Source organism: Quercus lobata, chromosome 8 (assembly GCF_001633185.2).
Source record: "Quercus lobata isolate SW786 chromosome 8, ValleyOak3.0 Primary Assembly, whole genome shotgun sequence".
NCBI lineage: Eukaryota > Viridiplantae > Streptophyta > Magnoliopsida > Fagales > Fagaceae > Quercus > Quercus lobata.
The window spans coordinates 56,545,364-56,567,903 of NC_044911.1; the positions used below are offsets into that span (position 1 = coordinate 56,545,364).

The 22,540-nt window shown below is 36.6% G+C and overlaps 2 protein-coding genes across 5 annotated transcripts; one reads left to right on the forward strand and one right to left on the reverse strand.

Moving 5' to 3' along the window:
• The first annotated feature begins 244 nt into the window (after positions 1-244).
• Positions 245-12,148, forward strand: LOC115955322. Of its 4 annotated transcripts, none has more exons than XM_031073411.1 (5): positions 245-410; positions 576-948; positions 1,397-2,254; positions 3,897-5,057; positions 8,823-12,148. In XM_031073411.1, exons 2-5 carry the CDS (start codon positions 792-794, stop codon positions 11,867-11,869), a joined length of 5,223 nt encoding a protein of 1,740 aa, XP_030929271.1. In that variant the 5' UTR covers positions 245-410; positions 576-791; the 3' UTR covers positions 11,870-12,148. The 4 variants fall into 4 exon arrangements, with proteins under 4 accessions (XP_030929271.1, XP_030929273.1, XP_030929270.1 ...); XM_031073413.1 differs by having other exon boundaries at positions 245-948; positions 8,823-11,261; positions 11,383-11,507; XM_031073410.1 differs by having other exon boundaries at positions 245-948.
• A 389-nt stretch (positions 12,149-12,537) lies between these two features.
• On the reverse strand, positions 12,538-22,490 carry LOC115955323 (RNA pseudouridine synthase 5). The gene is made up of 14 exons (XM_031073414.1): positions 22,298-22,490; positions 21,941-21,998; positions 21,459-21,486; positions 21,316-21,362; positions 21,106-21,196; positions 20,722-20,869; positions 20,091-20,178; positions 18,502-18,586; positions 18,244-18,319; positions 17,981-18,048; positions 16,121-16,190; positions 14,560-14,638; positions 13,713-13,806; positions 12,538-12,937 (listed from the first exon to the last, which is right to left on the reverse strand). The coding sequence occupies exons 1-14, from the start codon at positions 22,407-22,409 to the stop codon at positions 12,863-12,865; spliced, it is 1,119 nt and encodes a 372-aa protein (XP_030929274.1). The 5' UTR covers positions 22,410-22,490; the 3' UTR covers positions 12,538-12,862.
• Positions 22,491-22,540: the final 50 nt, after the last annotated feature.

Here is a 22,540-nt window from a genome sequence, read left to right on the forward strand (position 1 = left end):
AAAATTTTTTTTTTGTTGAAATTCATGCTTTAGGTTGTGTTGCCTAGACCCATTGGCCATTGGAGTTTTTAAAATAAAAGTTTTCTAAATTTGGGGATATTAAATTGAAAAAGCAAACAATTTGGGACCAAATAAAAAAAGAAAAGAAAAAAAAGAAAATTGTAGTAATTTATTGATAGCGGACGCGAAATTAGGTTGAAATGGAATTCAAAAGGGGCGTTGAGATCCGGGCAGCAATTTTCTCTCTCTATCCCTCTGGGCTCTCTTTGTCCCTTATCGGCTCACGTTCTAAAAAACTTTCTCGCTCTAGATGCAGATTTTCGTTTTCCACCAGCCAAGAAACGGAGAGAGAAACTTCTCAAGCACTAGGAGAAGAGAACCAGAATCAGTGGCTATCACTCTCCCACTAGGTACTTCCTTCGATCTTCTTCACAAGCCCTAGAATATATAGATTTCAAACTCTCTCTCTCTCTTTCGCCGCTTTGCTTTTTTTGCTTTGCGGCTAGGCTTTTTTTTTTTTTTTTTTCCTTCCTATTTATCTCTTTTATCTATTTGCGGTGGTTCAAACTTCAAAGCGCTGTGGAGTTTGGGGTTCGATTTCTGTTGTTGTTGCGGAGGATAAAAAAAGCCCTAGGAATTTGAAGGTGTTCTAGCTCTGGTTTTGGCGGTGTATACGATCTGGTTCTGTGTGAGAAACCCTAGGGGGTTGGGTTGGTGTTTTGTGGCGTGTGAAATTATCGGTTTGGTTTTGAGGGTTAGTTGTGGCTGCCCATGCGATTGGGTTGGTTTTCATGCCGCCGGAGCCATTGTCTAGTGATCGGAAGGAGAGGAAGCACGATAGGTCGTCGGAGTCGCTAGGGTCCGCCGCGAGATGGAGGGGGGACTCGTCCTATCACGGATCGCGTGAGTTCTATCGTGGAGGATCCGCCGAGTTTCGCAGACCAACAGGTCGGTTTTTCCCTCTTTTCTTCTTCTTAATTTTTGGCCCTTTTTTTGGTTCTCTCTTCAATTTCTCCCATTTAGAATACCTAAATTTAGGGTTTTCTTCATCTAGAATATGTATATTTTGTAACTTTTGGGGGGTTTTTTTGGGGTCATCTTCATCACATATCTGATTTGGGAGTCTGAAACTTTATTTTTGTTAGTTTTATATATATATTTTTTGGGTTTGGGTAGATCTATGATTAGCTTTTGATTATTTGGTTTATTGAAGATCCGGGCGTTATGATTCTGAAGAATTAGGATTTTTGGGGATTTTTTTTTCTGGGATAATTAGTTTTTTTTTTTTTTTTTTTTGCGCTAGAATATATATACGCTTCTTTTTGGCAAGAATATATACGTTGCTTGTGTTGATATATTTGGATTTTGTCTTTTTTTGTTAAATTACTTTATGAAGGTCATGGTAAGCAGGGTGGTTGGCACATGTATACCGAAGAATCTGGACATGGGTATGTGCCTTCTCGGTCGGGTGACAAGATGCTGGAAGATGAGGGTTGCAGGCTGTTGTTTTCGCGTGGAGATGGAAAATATGGCAGGAGCAGTAGGGAAAACAGATTTAGTCAGAGAGATTGGAAAGGCCATTCCTGGGAAAGTGGCATTGGGTCTCCAAATACGCCCGGGAGGCTGGTTGATGCGAGTAATAATGATCTGAGGTCAGTGGATGATATGATAACATGTTCGTCTCACCCTAACTCTGACTTTGTGAATACGTGGGATCGGCTTCACTTGAAAGACCAACCTGATAAGATGACTGGTGTCAATGGGTTGGGCACAGGACAGAGATATGATAGAGAGAACTCACTGGGCTCGGATTGGAAGACACTTAAGTGGAGCCGCTCTGGAAGCTTGTCTTCACGGGGTTCAGGTTTTAGCCATTCAAGTAGCTCGAAGAGCATGGGGGGTGTGGATTCCAATGAAACGAAGGCCGATGTACAGCATAAAAATGCGACTCCTATTCAGTCCCCTTCGGGAGATGCTGCGGCTTGTGTGACATCTGCTGCACCGTTTGAAGAAGCCACCTCTAAGAAGAAGCCGCGACTTGGATGGGGTGAGGGACTGGCAAAGTATGAGAAAAAGAAAGTTGAAGGCCCTGATGTTAGTGTGAACAAAGATGGGGCTCTCATTTCTACTTGTAATACGGAACCCATCCATTCTTTTGTTTCAAACATGGCTGAAAAAAGCCCCAGAGTCACAGGTTTTTCAGATTGTGCATCACCTGCAACTCCATCGTCTGTTGCGTGCAGCTCGTCACCAGGTAGGTTCATGTTTTTTTTAATGGCTTTGTAAGTTATTTCCGAGTGGCAACTCTATTTTTTTTCGTCTATACTACATATAAGGAGAAATCTCCCATGGAAGCCTCTTTGAATCACTAATATCTCTGTTGTTTATAAGTTGTTAATGGTAATACTTTGATTTGCTCTAGAGGAGCATAGGCATAGAAGTAACTGAAATAACATGGGGCAATTCTTTGTTGTAAGGAGCACATTGTGGCCTGCACAACATGGGGGATGAAATAATAATAAGATCTGTGAAGTTAAATCGAACTGTAATATTCTGTTGGTGTTATCTATTACAATAATCAGTTGAACCTACGTATAATTTTGTTTGTTTATTTTATGGTTTTATTTTGAGATGGAAGTTCAATAGAGTTGGGTCACATCCCATTCTTTCTGAGGGGCACTTTTACCCATTTTTTGCTAATCCTAAAGATGCTAGCAATGGTTCATTGTATGTTACCAAGGTTTTTTTCTTTTGAAAGATCAATGGTACTTTATGCATATTTTGCTATTTATCTTTTGGTTGCTAAGGCAGGCAAATTTTAGTCCTTGCATTTGTGTCAGAAGTTTGGATGTTATTTATTTGGAGAAAGAGTAACCGAAGAAATTAAAGTTGAGAGAGATTAAATTGGAAGTGACATTGGGTGCCATAACCACAACTAAACCAGCTGTCAAGATCCTTACTTCCTCATACCAGTTCTATAACTGTCCTGAGGCTGTTTTAATCCTCTATGAGCAATACATATTTTTATTGATATGAATTGAATTTTTAATTCACATGTAGGTTTCAGTTTTTTCAACGGGTAAATTCTCTTATTGTCTAATAAGAGATTAGGGGTTCAATCTCTGCGTATACCAAAAACTAATTGGTGTCTAATGATAAAGAGCGATCATCATGGAATAGACGCCATAGGATTGAATTACTATCATATTCATTAAATAAAAAATAAAGAATTTTTAATTCACACTCAAAAATTGTAAGAACATTTGGGGGTAGAGATTGAGATGGAGATGGGCTTTGTATATGGACGTTAGGCCATGGAGGTGTTGTCACCATGGAGAATGGAAGTTTTGGTCATGCCTTCAATAGTGCCTCCTCTTTTGTGATCCTTAAGATGGATTTTATTTTTTGGGGTTAAAGTTAAGCTTATTTGGACTCCATAATCTTGATTATTGGGATTTAGATCCAAAATAAATAATCAGGACCAAAGATTAATGAGACATTGTGGGGAGTGGATGATGATTGGCAGCTGTTGGTGGTACAAAGTATTTTCATGCATTTTGACATTTTTTTTGTATTGATTGTGAAAAAGTTGTGGGGCATGTGACACAAGACAAGATTGGGCTTTCCTTGAGAATCTGAATTGCATGTAATACGCACACTGCTTACATACTATATATTATCTATGAATTAAATGCTGAAGTGGCCTATTATATACTCTGAGGGCCATTTGAAGAAATTTTATTTTTACAAAGCCTTTTCTTATTACATGACAGAAAAGGAATATCGGGTTGTCAAAAATACTTGCCTATTATTGCTATTTTCCCTTGTGAATAAGCTTCTCATATGCCATTTTTCCACACCTCTTCTAATCTAAGTTTTGCCAATCAATGTAACAGGTGTGGAGGATAAATCTTTTGGCAAGGCAGCAAATATTGATAATGATATTAGTAACTTATGTGTTTCACCTAGTCCTGTTTCTCAAAATCATCTTGAAGGTTTTCCTTTTAATTTAGAGAAGTTAGATACAAACTCAATATCTAATTTGGGGTCTTCACTTGTTGAATTGTTGCAACCCGACGATCAAAGTTCAGTGGATTCAAGTTATGAGAGGGGCACTGCTATCAATAAGTTACTAATATATAAAGGTGAAATTTCAAAGGCGCTGGAGTTGACTGAGTCTGAAATTGATTTACTTGAAAATGAACTTAAGTCATTGAAGTCTGAATCTGAAAGTGTTGACCCTCGTCCAGCTGCATCCAGTTCTTTGCCAGTGGAGAACAATGCAAAACCCTGCAATGAGCAGGATGCTGTCTCCTGTTTGATTCCTAGACCTGCACAATTGCATGTTGTTTCTTTTGGGGATACAGTTGCGGAGAAGATGCCTCTTTGTAATGGTGCCTCAGAAGAAGTTCATGCAGCTCTTAAGGATGATGATATGGATAGTCCAGGAACTGCAACATCCAAGTTTGTGGAACCTCTTTCTTTGGTGAAAGTAGTCTCTTCACCTGATAAGGTGGAACATGGTGATTCTTCAAGTAATTTGGATGCGATTCAATTTCAGTCTGGAGATGTGGATGTGAAATGCTCTGTGGATGTGGATGTGAAATGCTCTGTGCCTAGTTCAGGTTGGGATAACACTGGTGCTCTTGTTTCCAATGAGGTGAGCCCAGATACTGATGGAGAAGAGGCCTTATGTGATTTAATATTGGCTTCCAACAGAGAATGTGCAAGTAGAGCATCTGAAGTGTTCAAAAGGCTATTGCCCAATGATCAATGTATGACCGATATTTTTCAAGCTGCCAAATTCTCTTCCTGTCAGGATTCTTCTTTAATCAAAGAAAAATTTGTTAGGAGGAAGCAGTTTTTAAGATTTAAGGAGCGGGCTATTACCCTCAAGTTTAAAGCATTTCAGCACCTTTGGAAGGAAGATATGCGATTACTTTCTGTAAGGAAACACCGTCCAAAATCTCAGAAGAAATCTGAGTTGAGCTTGCGGACAACACACAATGGGAATCAGAAGCATCGGTCTTCCATTCGCTCTCGTTTTTCTTCTCCTGGTAAGAAAATTTTAGCATCTAATTTTTGTTTTCTGAATTTGCTTTTCTGGTCATGAAATGAAGCACACAAAATTCACTTTAGTCTGTAATGTAGTATAGCTTTTAGAGCAATCAATTCTGTTCCATCCTGGTGGGATATTGGTGTTGATAGCATTTCCGTAGAATTGGTTTCAATTTCTCTTAAATTTAGTTTGTTTTGCTACATATAAAATTTCAGTTCTAATATATATATATATATATTTTTTTTTTGGAATTTGAATGCTGAACTTTGATACTAGGAAACGTTGAATATTGATCTGATCCATGAATTTTTAGTTTTATAAATTACATGTTGGTAGAATGCAAATTTTTAAATATATAATAGGAATATAATTGCATGATTTATTAATATTTCAATATATTTATTATTGATTGGTGTATTTGCTATGTCATATCCTCCTGTCACTAATTGTTGTGTTGACTGACTTATTATGTGTGGTATCTCTTGTTCATATTTATGTTTTCATGTTTTGTGGTAAATGATTGTTTTTACACCTGACAAGTGGTGGATTTATCTTGTGAAATTTTTTTACATTTGACAAATAATGGTGGATTCTGGCACTCATAATTTTGCCCCCAAGGGAGAACCTATATCCACCGTGATTAATGTCATGACTCTCATCCTTCTTGAAATTTCTGTAGTTTTAATGTCCTGAACTACTTCAAGGATGCATTATATGTGAAGGCAAAATATTTTTTTGTACTATTCTTAAATTTCTTTCTATAGGAGAGGCTTATTATTTCAAGCACATTGACTAGTTGTATAAGTGTTTACCTGCATTCATTTTTCATTTCTTATCTCATATTACTTGCCTTTATCTATATAAATAAAATAGATAAAGGCAAGTAATATAAAATTCATTAAAAAAGTCCAAAAACAACACTATCCTTGTATACAGGATGCATACAAAAGAATAGCAAAAAAAATGATATTGTTTACTTTTTCATACTTCCAGCTCTTTCAAATTAATATTCTAGACTTATAGTGCAAAATATTACCAGTACTTCTAGGTTATTACCCCCCTCTTTTGTTTTTACCTTATATGTACTATATAAAATATAATTTTTCCTCTAATTTATGAAGTTTGCCCTGGGTTTAAGATTGCTCTGCTCGGCTTCCTTCCCTTACAGTACACATTTTTGTCTTGGCACTACCTCATTATATTGGACTAATGAAAGATAATTGATTCTATTTAATTGTGGCCAGTAAACCATAGGAAGAGGTTACTGGCTGATCAGAGTATTGTGGTACAACTTATAAATCCATAGTCAGGTACTGCAATAAAATTGACACAGAAGGCCAAATATTGACAGCTTTAAGAATCAATCTTTGATTTTTTTCCTAGTTGGCGACTTAAAGTGCCAAGATGCAGATCCTGACTTGGCTCATGTGGTGAGGGGTTGGGCTAGGTCATGACCTTTGACTTCACTTTTAGAATGAAGAGTTTAAAGGAGTGCTGAGAGACCAAGAACATTGTTTATAGTGGTAGGGAGGACCTAATCTTAGCCAATTTCCTGCAAAGCATGAGTCTTGGATAGTGGGAAGAGTTGCGAGTACTCTAGGGTCTGTTTGGTTGGGTGGAAAAGAGGGGGGGATGGAAAAGGGAGGAGGGAAAAAAGGAGTTTTCCCTTTTTTTGGTGTGGTGGAAATAAGGGAGGTTGGAAAAAGGGGTGGGTGGAAATTTTCCACCTGGGCCCACCAAAGACCATTCTCCCAAATTGGGAGGAAAATTTGGAGAGAACGTTTGTACTGTGGAAATTACTATTTTGCCTTTTATTTTATTTTATTTTATTTTCATGTTTCTTTGACACCTATTACAAGAATTTTTTTTTTTAAAAAATAGTCAACAAAGAGTATGATTGGGAGATTTTTTTTCAGTGAGTTGTTTATTTTTATAATAAGTCATGTATTTAAGTCAGCAATTACATTCTTTTAATATAAAATGAACAGGTAAAGAAGTAATATAATATAATAAATGCTGTGTTCATCTATTCAATTTACAGGAAATTATTTTTTATCCTCCCATTTTTCTTTTCAACCAAAAAAAAAAAAAAACAATTTCTATCCTTTTACTTCTCCATCCTCGCAACCAAATGGACCCTAGATTCAATATGCCTAGAGCCCTAGAGTGAGACATAACGACTAACTGTACAAGGATATATATTGATAGGTAGACTGGATGAGGAAAAATATCAGAAGAAATTTTGGTGCATCAAGTGACAGCCTATTTATTTATTTTTCAATTCAAGGAGTATGATGATTATTATATTATGGTGGCCTATGGTTCAAATCTTGTATCACGTTGAAACCGTTCTGCCTTTGCAGTGATATTTGTCAGAAATTGCATTTAGAGTCCGTTTGGATAGAGCTGAAAACTGAAACTGAAAAACACTGTAGCAAAATAATTTTTAAACGTGTGAATAGTACCGTGAGACCCATTTTTAATGAAAAAGTTGCTGAAAAGTGAAATTTGTGGGTCTGTGAACAGTATATGATGTGCACTGATCGGCTAAAAAAGTGAGAAAAGTCAAACTTTGCGGCTACTATTTATTGAACAGTACATGAACAGTAGCCGTAAGTCTCACAAACGCGTGAAAAAAAAAAAAAAAAAGGAAAAACGCAGACGCAGACGCGCTGGGTTTCAGCCCAATCCAAACATAGCCTTAAAAGAAGTATCCCTGGCTTATTTTGAGTGTGTTGTTTATAATTTGACATCTTTTAATATGGAGATCCTAATTTATATATTTCCAATTTTGATGGATCTTAATGTTTTTGGAGAACGTCCTGACCATGAGCCTATTGTGGACCTGAAGTACTCTGTATTAGTTGAACTGGCTTTTTGATGACTTACCGTCAAGACATCCCTGCCAGCATGAGCAAGAGCAGAAAATAATGAATTGCTTTATTTTTCAATGCCATGAAAGTCTTCATCTGTCTTTATGGGACATGATAGGGGTATACTGTAGAACCCTTGAAAAAAATATTCAGATTGCAATTAGTGAGGTTCCTTGTTTGATATCGCATATGCATTTTGTAGTGCATGTTTGAAACTGCACCGACATAGGCAGGCTGTATAAAGCTGATTCAAACTCCACATGGGACTTTTTCTCTGAGTGAAGTGTTTTATGGTGCAAGAGGGCTTAGCTGTGATCTCTATGGATTTTAGCAAACTGGAATCTGATCAGGCAGGTGCAGTAGGATATTAAGTATGTTAGCGGTTGCAGCATCTGATGTCACTGAGGTTTGGGAGCAATCTCCTAATTTTGAATTTGTCAAAATGCATTGATGCTATCTGGTTTTGGTCAGTCATCTCTGAAGTTGGAATGGTCTTTCATTAAAGTTGATGCCATTTGATGTGGGGTGAAAAACACAATGCCTTGGATCTTCTCGCAGTTTTTATTATACCTCCGTATTTTGGGGTCAATCTAAATTGCCTCCTTTTAGACACGAAGGATGTTTGTGCTAGCTGCAATCTTTCTTGTGTGGTCATGTTATTTATATTTACAATAATGAGTTTGAATGCTAGGCTGTTTTGATCAATCTTTGAAGTCAATAAGTCCTTTGTTGAATTTCATGTTATGTTGGCCTCCACAATTTACTCCCCCTATGCCTCCCAAAACAAAATGAAAAAAAAAGAGAGAATGAAAATGGTTTGAGTTTCTGTTGCTGATTTTTTATTTATTTAAATGATAAGTTTCTGATCTTTTCTTTTTATTTCCTTGCAGCAGGAAATCTGACCCTGGTCCCGACAACAGAGATAATCAATTTTACAAGCAAGCTACTTTCAGATTCCCAAGTCAAAATTTACAGGAGCGCTTTGAAAATGCCAGCCTTAATTTTAGACAAGAAGGAAAAGATAGTCTCGAGGTTTATCTCTAGTAATGGATTAGTTGAAGATCCTTGTGCTGTTGAGAAAGAACGGGCGATGATCAATCCATGGACATCTGAAGAGAAAGCGATTTTCATGGAAAAATTAACCATTTTTGGGAAAGATTTCAGGAAGATTGCTTCTTTTCTTGACCACAAGACAACCGCAGATTGTGTGGAGTTCTACTACAAAAATCACAAATCTGATTGTTTTGAGAAAACAAAGAAGCAGGATTGTAGTAAGCAAGCGAAGTCCTCTACCAATACCTATCTGCTGACAGGGAAAAAGTGGAATCGTGAGATGAATGCTGCTTCGCTTGATATGTTGGGTGCAGCTTCAATGATGGCAGCTTGTGCTGACGATCATACGAGGAATCGACAGTCAAATGCTGGAAGAGTGTTTTTGGGTGGATACAGTGAGTCCAAAACATTATGGGGTGATGATGGCATTTTAGAAAGGTCTGGCAGTCTTGATATTCTTGCGAATGAGAGAGAAACAGTTGCTGCTGATGTTCTAGCTGGTATATGTGGGTCCCTGTCATCGGAGGCAATGAGTTCTTGCATCACAAGTTCTGTTGACCCTGGAGAAAGCTTTCGGGAATGGAAGTGTCAAAAAGTGGACTCTTTGATAAAGCGGCCTTTGACACCTGATGTTACACAGGATGTCGATGATGAGACTTGTTCCGATGAGAGCTGTGGGGAGATGGATCCTTCTGATTGGACAGATGAGGAGAAGTCTATCTTCATACAGGCGGTGTCATCTTATGGTAAGGATTTTGTGATGATTTCACGTTGTGTGAGAACAAGATCACGGGACCAATGCAAAGTTTTCTTTAGTAAGGCCCGAAAGTGCCTTGGACTAGATTTGATGCATCCTGGGCCTAGAAATGTGGGAGCACCTGTAAGTGATGATGCTAATGGAGGTGGAAGTGACACTGAAGATGCTTGTGTTGTAGAGACTGGCGAGACTGGCTCAGCCATCTGTTGTAATACGTCTGGCTGTAGACTTGAAGAGGACTTGCCCTTGTCCAATGTCAACATGAACCATGATTCTGATCCTGCTAAGGTTGTGAACTTGCAATCTGACTTAAACAGGTTACAGGAAAACAATGGGATGGAATATATGGGCCAAGAAGTTGTTGAGGCTGTAGACACTTTGGTTCCTGGTGCAGGTCAGACAGAGGATAGGCCTGAGCTAGTTGTTCATGCTGAAAATAATATTATGGATGGTGTTAAAAACCAGTCTGACTTGGTGCATTCTGAGAAGACTGCAGTCGTCTTGGCCCATAATGAGATTGGAGGAGATCAAGTGATTGAACAGGGTATTCCGATTGCGGAACCAGTTTCTGTTGAAGAAGCAGTTGACTCTGGTCCATTTTCAGATGCTTTGGTGGAGAATAGAGCTGTTGCTTCTGAGGGATTCGAAAATGAATTAAAGAGGCAAGAATTGCCAGAAAGTAGTTTGAATGGACAAGATGAGAAATGCAATGCAGATACAAGTGGCTTGCAATGCTCAATACAAGATTCAAATACAACAGGAAATGCTTCTCTCCAGGCTGCTGATGGTTCTTGTTCTGGTTTCACTCTCAAACCTGAATACCAGCAGCAGATTTCATTGGAGTCAGAATATATGGAAAAACCTCATGTCTCTTTGCCTCAACAGAATTCTCCTACTACTGCAACTTCTGTGTCCCAAGATTCTGCTGCCATCTCATGTGATACTAGGTTGTCATCAACGCTTGATTTTCATGGGAACAGGGACAAGCATTCTCTGAAATCTGTTCACCAGCATCTGCCAGGTCATGCTTTATTTGATCACGTTGAATCCTCCCAGATTTTAAGGGGCTATCCATTGCAGATTTCAAAGAAGAAAGAGATGAATGGTGATGTTAGTTGTAGAAACCTTTCTGAAATTCAAAACCTTTCAGAGTCAGAGAGGAATATCTCCACTCGATGCATGACACAGGATTGCTTTCTTCAGAAATGCAGCAGTTCAAAACCTCTCAGCTCAGTGGCTGAACTTCCACTTCTGTCCCAAAAGAGAGAGCAAACTAGTGACCATTCAAGAGCTCGTTCACGAAGTTTGTCAGATGCAGATAAACCATGCAGGAATGGTGACGTAAAACTTTTTGGCCAGATACTTAGTAAAACAGCTTCCACACAGAAGTCAAATTCTAGTACCCGTGAGAATGAGGAAAAGGGGGTGAATAATCCAAAGTCAAGCAGCAGCTTGTCTAATTTAAAAATTTCTGGCATCCCCAATGTTGATGGGAGTTCAGCTCTCCTGAAGATTGATGGTAATAATTATCTGGTTGAGCCAATGAGTTGCTTTTGGGATAGGAATAAAATACAATCTGGATTTTCATCTTTTACTGATTCTGCGTTCTTGTTGGCCAAATATCCTACTGCTTTTGCCAGTTATCCTGTGCCATCTCCCAAGATAGAGCCGCTGCCACCTTCGCAGTCAGTTGTTAAGAGTAATGAACGAAATGTGAATGGTGTATTGCCAGTTTTTCCATCGAGGGAAATAAGTAGCAGCAATGGAGTGAGGGAAATAAGTAGCAGCAATGGAGTGGCTGATTATCAGGTGTATAGGAGTCGAGAGGGTGCGAAAGTGCAGCCATTCACAGTAGATATGAAACAGAGGCAAGATATATTCTCTGAGATGCATAGACGAACTGGGTTTGAAGCAGTGTCGAGTTTACAGCCGCAGGGAAGGGGGGTGGTTGGAATGAATGTAGTGGGAAGGGGAGTTCTTGTTGGGGGACCATGCACAAGTGTTTCCGATCCGGTGAAAGCCATTAAAATGCACTTTGCTAATTCTGACCAGTATGGTGGGGGGCAGAGTGGGAGCATAATTAGGGAGGAGGAATCCTGGAGAGGTAAGGGGGACATAGGCAGGTAGTAGATGCATTTCGAGGGCCTCTTCTTGCAGGAGAAGAGGAGAGGGAGGCTCTCACTGGCAAAAATATCTTTCTTTTGCCGCACCCTGTATAATAGTTTTTGTATTGTTCAATTAAAATGATAGGGGCAATGGACGGTTCTCAAAAAGTCCGTCTTTTTGGTAAAGTATTTTAGGTGGTTGTAATATTCCCAGTAGCTTTATATTTGTTGTATTTGATGATGGAAATACAGAAAAATAATCCGTGCAAGATAGGAGGGGCAGTTTCAATTTCTGATCTGATGCAATCCTTTCTCGTCCCGCCACCCCTTTATTTTTGCAATTGTTTTTTTTTTTTTTTTTTTTTTTTTTGGGTTGCTTTCACTGACTACTTGCTGCTATTTGTTTTCTAAGGTTTTTTTTTTCTTTAATCTTTTCAAGTTAACAGTTGCAGTGAAATTGCTGGTGTTTCAAGTGCTGGAAATTGTCTCCCGTGCTTCGGAAGGCTCCATTTCTTATCCACACGACTTATTTCCCCTGCCTTTAGATCTTGCACTGCTTGGAATGCATCCACTAGCTCTTTTTGCCCCTTGCATGATGAGAGCTATCATAATGTTTGACCATTTTAATTGTCCATGATTGTTTTTTTTTTTTGGTCAGATGATGAAATATTGAATTAAGAAACATTGGCGTTTTATACCTACATCACGTGGCCTTCAAAATTGCCACCATTCCTTAAATTTCTCCATTAAAATGTGTTATCTATTGGAATTATTTTACAAAACTACGCGCTCTCATGAAATTTAATGGCCTAGCATTAATAATGCATTATGATTACACTACTACCTGAATGGTGCTAGGTGTCTACCTCAGACACGACATGAAGCACTGCTGTAAAGCAAGCTTAATTGCTCTCAAAATCTTCTGCAGCTTTGAAATGAAGCATGGCTGTAAAGCAAGCTTCATTGCTTTCAAATTTTCTGCAGCTGACAGCAGCAAGCTTAAATAGTGCTGCTGTTAATTAATTCTTATTTCCTTAGCCTCATCCTGTGTTTGGAGGATGGATGGAAGAGGTGCAGTAATTTTGATTACCTGCAATAGCAGAAGATATTACTAGGCTTCAGTAAATAAAAAATCGGGAGAGGAATTTGCACTCAAACATAACATAGCATTCTTGAAGCCCAGACCTAGTGTAAATGTAGCATTCAAGACCAGGCCTAAGTAATGTACCTCAAGAGAGCAAGTAAAATACAAATGCCTAGCTAAAATAACAAAGTAAAGTGCATCTTCTTTTAATACATGACTATTATCAACGTTTCACACTAGATTTCAGTAACACATAAAAGCGTACCAAATGGATTGTTCTTAACATTATGGTAGGAAGACATTTAATCTGTAAAGTTTCAATGTCTTTCCAGACAGTAACAGAACAATATGCAGAAGATCACCAGCATTTATAGATGGTAATATTTGATCTAGCTATTCAATCTTTTTTGGTAAGTAATAAATCATAGATCTAGCTTTTGTGATTATCAGGATCATATACATAAATAGACCTCCACAATTCTGCATTATTTATCACCCAAAAAAAAAAAAAGGAGACCTCCATATGAACCGGTTGATTAAGCAAGTTGCAGGCCATGGAATGATTTTTAACATGAATGCATCAAGTGATTTAATGAAATGAGGTTTTTTCTTGGGCATACATTTAGCTGTTTACAGGAGCAAGGAAAACCATTTTTTTGTGCTGACATGAAGAGTACTTTGATACTTAATACCATACCTGAATGACAATTATAAGTTGCATTCTGAATTCTTAAGCACTTACTGATTTTTTTTTTTTTTTGATACTTATTCCTATACTCACCTCATTGGTAGTTGGGTGAGAGAGAATCAGTTGATGCGCATGCAAGAAGTAACCACAGTCTCCTGGAACAGGTTTTGTAGGCCTCTGGTACCCTCTACAAATTGCAAAACAAAGAGTGAAGCGCATTAGCTACTTGTTTCAAACTTACTGATAACATCAACCTTTTTCTTCTTCCTCTCTCAATTTCAATGGTAGCATTTGCATCTCAAATAAAGGAAATCAACTAAAGGCATTTTATGGTGTGAATTAACAATAGGTGAAGAGATTGCTACCGAGTGAATCAACAAGACTCAATTCAAAAATTTTTATTAAGTAGCAGGCATCATAAATATTCAAGTATAAAAAAGACAACACTCAATTCCAAAACGTTTATGACATAACAGGCATCACAAGAAATTCATGGATCAAAAAGGCATTTTCTCTGATCTTCACTCTTAGACATTGATTGTCTTGTTATACTACTTCCATCACATCTAAAAAGAAAAAAAAGTCAAAACCTAGTGAGGAGCATTAATTGCACTGATTATTCAAACTATTTAAAAAACAAAGTAGAAGTATGTCTTCTTCTGGAATAGATAGAATGCCCAAGTAAGACTAATTAGATTGGGCAACCATCTTAAAAGTGATCCAGAACCAGAAGTTGTGTCTGACTTGTGTAAGATGATCTAAGACTATAAGATGCAGTTATACTTATGAGTAGAAATACATCAGTAGCAAAACAGTCGAAGGATACTTTCAAAGATTTCCTTATGAAAGGGAATCTGCCTTTATTTTACTAATAATTAGAAGAAAAATTACTCCGAAAGGGTAGAAAGAAAATGATCTTGTAAATACAGCATTTTCGTACCCATCTTGTGCAAAGCTTCCGTCAACAAATTCAGGATCGAAGCACATAGGTTGTCCACCACCAACATAAAGAGGATCACCTGATAAGCGACAAAAGATAACTCTAAACTGTCCACAAACATAACTAAGCCAAAATTTTCAGTCTACTCAGGTAAAGCACTTTATGATTATAGGATACCTATTAAATTAAAGAGAGTTACATAAGACTAACTATTGGGCTTGTAGAATCAACACATTCATACAATATGCAAAGGCAAAATGAAATGCTAGAAGCTTTGACAAGAAAGAACTATTCCAGAACTGAAGATGTTTTTTCTTCTCTATTTGCTTGGCTGCCTTCATTAGGTTTTTATTCTTTTTCTTCTCTTTTTAGATTTCATTGATCATTGTCCTCTACACCGTGATTAGGATGGTCTCTAGTATATGTCCTGTATACTTTTTTTTTTCCCAATAAATTACGTTATTTATCAAAAAAAGAAGAAGAAGATTATGCATAGCCAAAATGAGGATGTTAAAATGAATAAGTAGGAATATTAAAGATAAGAAGCAGAATGAGGTCATCTGTGGTGGCTCCTAGTGAGGAAAATATAGGGATTAGGGGGAGTGACTTAAAATGATTTGAAGGTGCAAAAAAAGGTAGAGAGATGTCTAAAATAGCAAGAAAAGTAAAAGTGACGAAGAAGAATATGTTAATTAGGGAGGCAGTAGAGTATGCTTTTAAATAGGATAAATAGCATAAAATAATACATATGACCAAACCAGATTAGTTAATGAGGATCAATAGCGGACCCAAATTTAATTAAGATTAAGGATTGGTTGAGTTGAGTTGAGACTTAATCAGGTGAAGTGCTTTAGAAGCTAGACAACAAACAAATTACATTAAAATTTCTTGTTTGAAAAAGCTCTATGATCTAGTGATTCACAGTACCTAAATAGGGTAGGGAGTTGGGATTAAAGAAAAGTGTATGAATGATATGTGTTAGGCTTCAAAGAAAGGGAGTTTTTTTTTTTTGTCACCATTAAAACTATGCATCTCATTGCCTCTTAGGCATGGTTGATTTGTTAGTTGATGTTCTTACTCATACAGTCACTTCCTTTAATTATTCACCTTTTCTCAAATATAATCTTAACAGTCTTTATAAACAAATAGGGAATTTCCTCATCACTATTAACATTTTCATCTCATTGCCTATTTCCAAGTGTTGGTCAATATATAAATATATATATATATTCTGGCCTCTGCAGCGCATCATAAGGTAATGTGTTTACTTACATGAGATTTTCACCTCATATGGCTCCTCGTTCATTTTTGTACTTGTATCTAGAATCCTCTTTTATTTAATAATCCCCTTTCCTAAAAAAATAAATACTTACCTTTCTCTTTGGATTGGATATATATCTTCGATTGTTTGTAATCTTTATTTTTCTTTCTTTACACACACAGACACAGACACACAGATACATCTTTTCTCCATGAATTTACATTATTTTCTGCAGCAGGCACTTGAATAAGTATCCAATATTCATTAAGATATCAAAGATTTTAACACATCAGACTTTACCCAACAGAGGATGCCCAATAAAAGCAAGATGAATACGAATTTGGTGCGGCCGTCCTGACTGAATTTCCACCTGTGAAATGTATCAACATATTATAGAAGTTTATAAATTTATGCTATAAAAAGAAGAAAATAAATAAAATAAATTTTTCCTCCAAAGACTCCCCATGTCTAGAGTCTCCCTATAGTGAATGTTCACCATCTAATCCCCAGATATGCGGGTCAAGTGCCTATCACTGCTTGTTAACATTCGAAAGTTAGCTTGAAATTTCCAGTATCTGGCCATTACTTACATATGTGATTAAGATTTCACATATTAATGGCATATCATTTAGCTATGTCCCAGTGCTTGCTGACATTTGAAACTCAGGTCCATCAATTTTACTTGGAAAATTTTTTCATATTATTTTTTTTTTTTTCTTTTTCTTATGAATGGTCATATAAGTCCAATAAAAAAAATAAAGACATTGCTTTCTATAAAATCTCTCTCTCTCTCTCTCTCTCTCTCTCTCTCTTGCGTGCATGCACACAATAGAATTGGGAATCAAGATTCCTGTTGCAAATGAATCCTATTTCGTAGTTGTAGGAGTTCCTTGATCCCCGTTTTCCAGAAAATAAACAAAGTAGAGAGATGTAGGATATGCAAGTCTTACACCAAAATGTGTTATTGCTAACAGAAGGTTGGATAAATGAAGCTAAAAATAAAATGATCATTCAGGATATAAGAAAGATGGTGGATATATGAGGCCTTATTGGGGAAATAGCTTTGGAGGTATGTCACTAAAAGAGAGAGGCTTTATGGAGAATGATGGTGGACCATGAATATGGCAGTATTGATTCTCTAACAACGTTCAAGGGACATACGGGGTGAACCTATGGAAGAACATAGGATAGGTCGGGATAGATTTGCTCGGTCCACTAGTTTTAGAGTAGGTGATGTTCTTGCATAAAGTTCTGGCACAACTATTGGTGTGGCAGGAAATTGCAGAAGGAGAGGTTCCTAGCACTATTTTGTATTGCATGCTATAAGGAGGCTTTGGTGGCAGATCATTTGAATTTTTTCTGGGGGTACTTATCACTGGGAAGGTAATTTTGTTAGACCAGTCCCTGATTGGTAGCTTGAATCCATTGTATCATTTATGGACATTATATACTCCAGTCATGTAATATGGAGTGGGGTGGTTACTCTTAGTTGGACTCCAAGGAATGTTTACGAAATCAAATCCTATTAAAAAACGGTACACTCCCCAGCCCATTCATCTTTTCCTTTTTCGAGTCGTCACCTATAGTCCCATCCAAGGTGGCTTCTTTCTTTGGATATCAGCTTTAGGAAAAATCCTAACTGTCATAGATTGGTGTTGCATTTGTAAGTTAGCTGGGGAAACTACAGATCACCTACTTTTTCATTGCCTTATTGCTGGAGAGCTTTGGAGTATGGTATGTTCTTTTTTTTGGAGTTCACCGTATTATGTCGAAGGGGGTTGTGGAGATTTTAGCAAGTTGACAGGACAGGCTTGGTACATGTTGCAATATAGTGACTTGGGACGTGATCCTGCATTGTCTCATGTGGTGAATTTGCAGAGAGTGCAATGCCAAAAGTTTCAAAGGATGTGAAAAATTATTCTCAATCTGAAGCTTTTATTCCTCAATTCTTTATTTAAGTGGATGAATGCTTCCAGTCTATTCTCCTTTGCCAATATGCCTAAGATGCTTGATAGTTGTACGTTTAGTGCTTAACGTTGGTACCTTTTGTGTAAATGGGTTATGCACCTTTGCAATTAATCAATGAAATATTTACTTCAAAAAAAGAAAGATGGTATAATTATGCATAATCATCCAATTCTAAATTATAAACTGGAAAACCTGAACCAATGTGTTGTTTCCTTGCATATTTCTCTCAAGAACATCAACTTTGCTCAGAGCTGGTTTTCCTGGTTAAAATAAAAAGTTAATAAGCAGGGTTAAACTAAACATGATAGGAAAGCCAAGCATCACTCTGATAGCAAACAGTGACAAATACTCTATCAATATGGTGGTAATAAAAGACAAAATAAATGCATACACCATATTTTTGACATAGCCACTGGATGTACATCCAAGAAAAACATTGCATAAATCATATAAACCTGAAGAAGAAGCAACATATAGCCCCTTGGCAACACCAGGATACTGCACCATTCCGATGGGCTGTTTTATCAGTACCTATAATGCAAAAATTACTTCCAATGTGTAAAACTGCTAATTCAGAATTATAACTGAAGACATATTCATTTTTTATCTGAAGTTAGACATGGAAGTAGTGGGTCTTGAACCCATGACCACCTTATTTATATAAAGGGAGAAGGTGCCGTTTGAGCTACAAGCAGCTCAAGCTTGGGTATTACCTTATCTTCATCAAGTAGCCCAGTGACTAGTGCCCGGTATATCTTTGTTATTTTTCTTGTTCCACACATCTCCATGTTGGTTTTTCTGTATTTATGAAATTGCAGATTGCATCAGCATCATGTATTGTGATTAAAAATAAAAGCCATTATAAGTAATGTTTTTTTTTTTTGGAATTACACATGCACCTAATGGGTCTTGAACCCACAACCTCTTACTCCATCCCATGATTATGGGAGGAGGAAGTAGTTGAACTATAGCTTAACTGTATCAGGTGTTGAAACATCAGGGAATATTTAATATTCCACTTACATAGTGGTGGGTCCTTCATCTTGTTAAAACAATTTAAGTTAGATAATTGTTCCCCTACAGTTCTGACTCAAATGAAGAAATGACGTATATGTATGTAAGTATCATTTATTTACCTTATAACCAGATTATGAGGAGTTTTCCAAATAAGAGCTTCTTAACATGAATTTAGGTCAACTGGCCATCATTTAGCTACATCAGCTTGATTCGTAATGAGAATGGCTGTCCTTTGATGGCTTCATTAGCCCTTTATTTCAAGTTAGTTATGCCTATCTTCAGGGATTCAGCATTTTGGTAGCAGATACACTAGCCTATAACAGGATCTTCAAATTAATATTTTCAAATACTTTTGTGCCATCTAAGGACACTTTTGTTTAATATATAATGATGCATGTCGTTAAGTTGTGTTCTCTTCTTTTGAGTCCCTCCTTTAGCACATTTCGGTACTTCTCTTTTCTTTTCGTTTAACCTAAGAAAATAACACATACATGCACATGTGTGCCTGCCTGCCACACATACAAAAACACACACAAACAATTTTATTTTAATTTAGTTTTTTTTGGAAGTCAATTGTTTTTTTTTTTGGTCAATTAGATTTTTTTTTAGGTCTTATTAGTTAATTAGGTTATTAAAATATAATTTTAAGTACTAGAGTCAAGGGTATTTTTGTTATTCAATAATTGAGCTTTCCTAATTCAACCAAATTTTTTAGTTAAGTCATAATAGTTTATATAAGCACGCTATTTTACTCCAATGGAGACAGCTTGTAATTTGCTTGATTAATAAAATTTCCATTGAAATTTTCCCAATGGTTTGGTGACTGGGGCTGAGTTTGGCTGACCCTAACTGTTAATTCCTAGGTTTTATGCCAATTCTAAGCCTAGGCGCTAATTCCTAAGTTATTAGTGATTTTTCTGTTCAGCAATTTTGTTGCATCCATTTTGATTTTGTCCTGCATCATGTGTGTATGCATGTAAATGGGTGGAATAATTCAACCCTATTTTTACAGCAGTCACCTTGATTCTGTTGTGAATTGCAAATCCTAAAACCTGTTTTATGATACTCAAGAACTATGAGCCATCGTAGCTTCTTTATTCTCCCACAAAAGATAATAAGAGAGACAACCTACTGAACTTATGGCCTCAGGATTGTAGAACCTAACCATAAGCACCATCGAGGAAAAAACAAATTATCAAGAGATAACAAATCATCATCTGATCCTTATCATTGGCCACTGTAATAAGCAGAGAAAGAGCAAGGTGAAAGATGTTATTTCCCAAACCTATTGCCCTCAATATAAGATGTTCCATTGGCAAAGTAGGCTGCAAGGCGAGTTTTGGCAAGCTTCGTCTTAGCACAAAGCAATATTCCTATAACCAATCCAACAGTAAACAGGAGTATAATTAGATAGTATTTCTGGCAGTACAGCCATAAAGTGAGAACACTATTGAATATAAAGAAGCAAGCAATATTGATCTGTTATCAATGAAAGACGCAAAATGATTAGTATCATTACTTTAGGCTACTCATACTCTTCTTCTATTCACAACATGAACTTATCAGTAGTACCAATCTATAATGAGTTAAGTCTTGTGTTGGATCGTGAGACTGACCACAATCAACAAAAAGTATTAAGGTTACGTTATTAATTCTCAGCACTTGAAAATCCTTCTCTCAGGTTATTCTCTTTTGATCTGCATCAGTCAATATCTAAACCTAAGTTGAGTAAATTGGCCGTGATCAGCAATCAATCAGATCAGCAAGCCGTCCCTCTTATTGCCTGATTGATTCACATAATTGACAAAGTAGCTTTTTAATTATCTCATGCACACAACTCTGCTAAACAAACTGAGCCATGCAGATGGAAAATTAAATTTTGGCCATGTTATTCAGCATCAGAATTCATTGTTAACCTGAAGTACCCCTTCCTAGTCGATGAACAGGAACGGGATGTGGTTCTTGCTTCTTGCTTGCCTGCCATTGGAGCTGTGTCAAAACTGCCCGTTGTTGGAAAAGGCCTCCCGGTAAAACTTGTAGGCCAGAAGGCTTGTTAAGAGCAATCTGAGAACATAATAATGAAAAAAATCTAAAATTATAACAATAGAAGGAAGAACCTCATCTAATATAGTGCAGAAATTCCATTAATTTGAAAAGTAAAAAGATCTTGAAACACATCCAAAAAAAAAAAAAAAAAAATCCATATACATGAACTACTTAAATCAAGGAATTCAAAAATATCAAACTTGAAGAAAAAAAAATCAATTATAGACATAGCAACCGAAAACCGAAAAAATTACCATATCACCATCCTCGTATAAAACTTCAAGCAAGCACGGTGCATCGGGCTCTCTCCAAGGAAGTCTATGATAGACAAGCTCAGAACCAACTCTAGTAATTTGAATACATAAAACAGAAATTTGAAAGAAAAAAAACAGACACATTAAGAATCTCTCAAGGATAAAAGTTTATAGATAATTCACAGTTAAATGGTTTCCATTAAAACAAACCTGAGGATTGTTTCGGGATCAGGAACAACTGTACCATCAACTCTTATCTGTGCAGACCAGCAAACATAGTATTCTAAGAATTACCATATTGTAATAATATACATCCTCAAAAAAAAAAAAATTCCGAATTTTGATCATCGTACCTGTCCGTTCTCAATTCGCTGCACCCAACTGCTCTATAATTAGTACAACATTATTAAAAAAAAAAAATTTAATAAAAAAAGTAAAATATTTAACATTTCTTATTTAATGATTAAATAAAAAAGAGTTTTTCAAAGTTTAGCTTATTATAATATTTTCCTTCCCTTCAATGCTTAAGTAACCTTGAGAGCTAAGTTACTTACAACTAGTTATTTAATGGGTGCCTAGGGCATTTATTAATGGATTATTTTAGGAAAATTTTTATACAAGAAATTAAAAAAAAAAAAACTTTTTTTTTTCTTTTCTTTTCTAAAAATATTTCATAAACCAATGACTTGGGGGCACCAGTTAACTTTTCCAAACTTCTTATTATATTACCATTAAAAAAATCTCTAACATTGGATTATACGTTCTCTTTGTTATACTAAATTTTCGTTAATCTGATCGATAAAATCATATTTTGATCGAATTGTAATAGGCTTACCCTTGCAGAGGAGCTGAATTCTTGTACTTGCTAGAGTAGAATTCGATCAGTGTCGATTCTGTAAATCAAACGCAAATTCAAGGTCAAAATTGGTAATATAAAAACGAAAAAGAGAAAAAAAAAAAAAAAAAAAAATCTTCTTCTTCTACTTCGTTTGGTTGATCGGAAATTTGAAAACGAAAGAGAATAAAAATAGCAACGAACTGTGCTGATTTTGAATAAACAAACACAATTTAGAAATTATTTTTTTGACATAATTGAATTCTAAGCGAAATTACAGTGAGTCATTGATGATGTTAACACAATAGTATTATATATATAGTCTATAGGAAATGAGAGAAGAGGAGGAGGAGAGACCGGAATCGGAGGAGCGAACGACGTCGTTGTAGGACAAGCCGTCGTTGAGATCCGGCCAGAGCAACCCGAATCTCTGAGTCTGAGGCTGACGTGTTTCTGAAGGGTTTGACATGGTCTCAGGCTCTCTGAGTCTGAGCTAACAACGACGACGGTGCGCGAAAGGCTTTGTTTTTTCAGTCTCTAAGTCGCGTCCAAATCGAAATAACTGGAAAATTGGGCCTCATATTCATATATGTCACAACC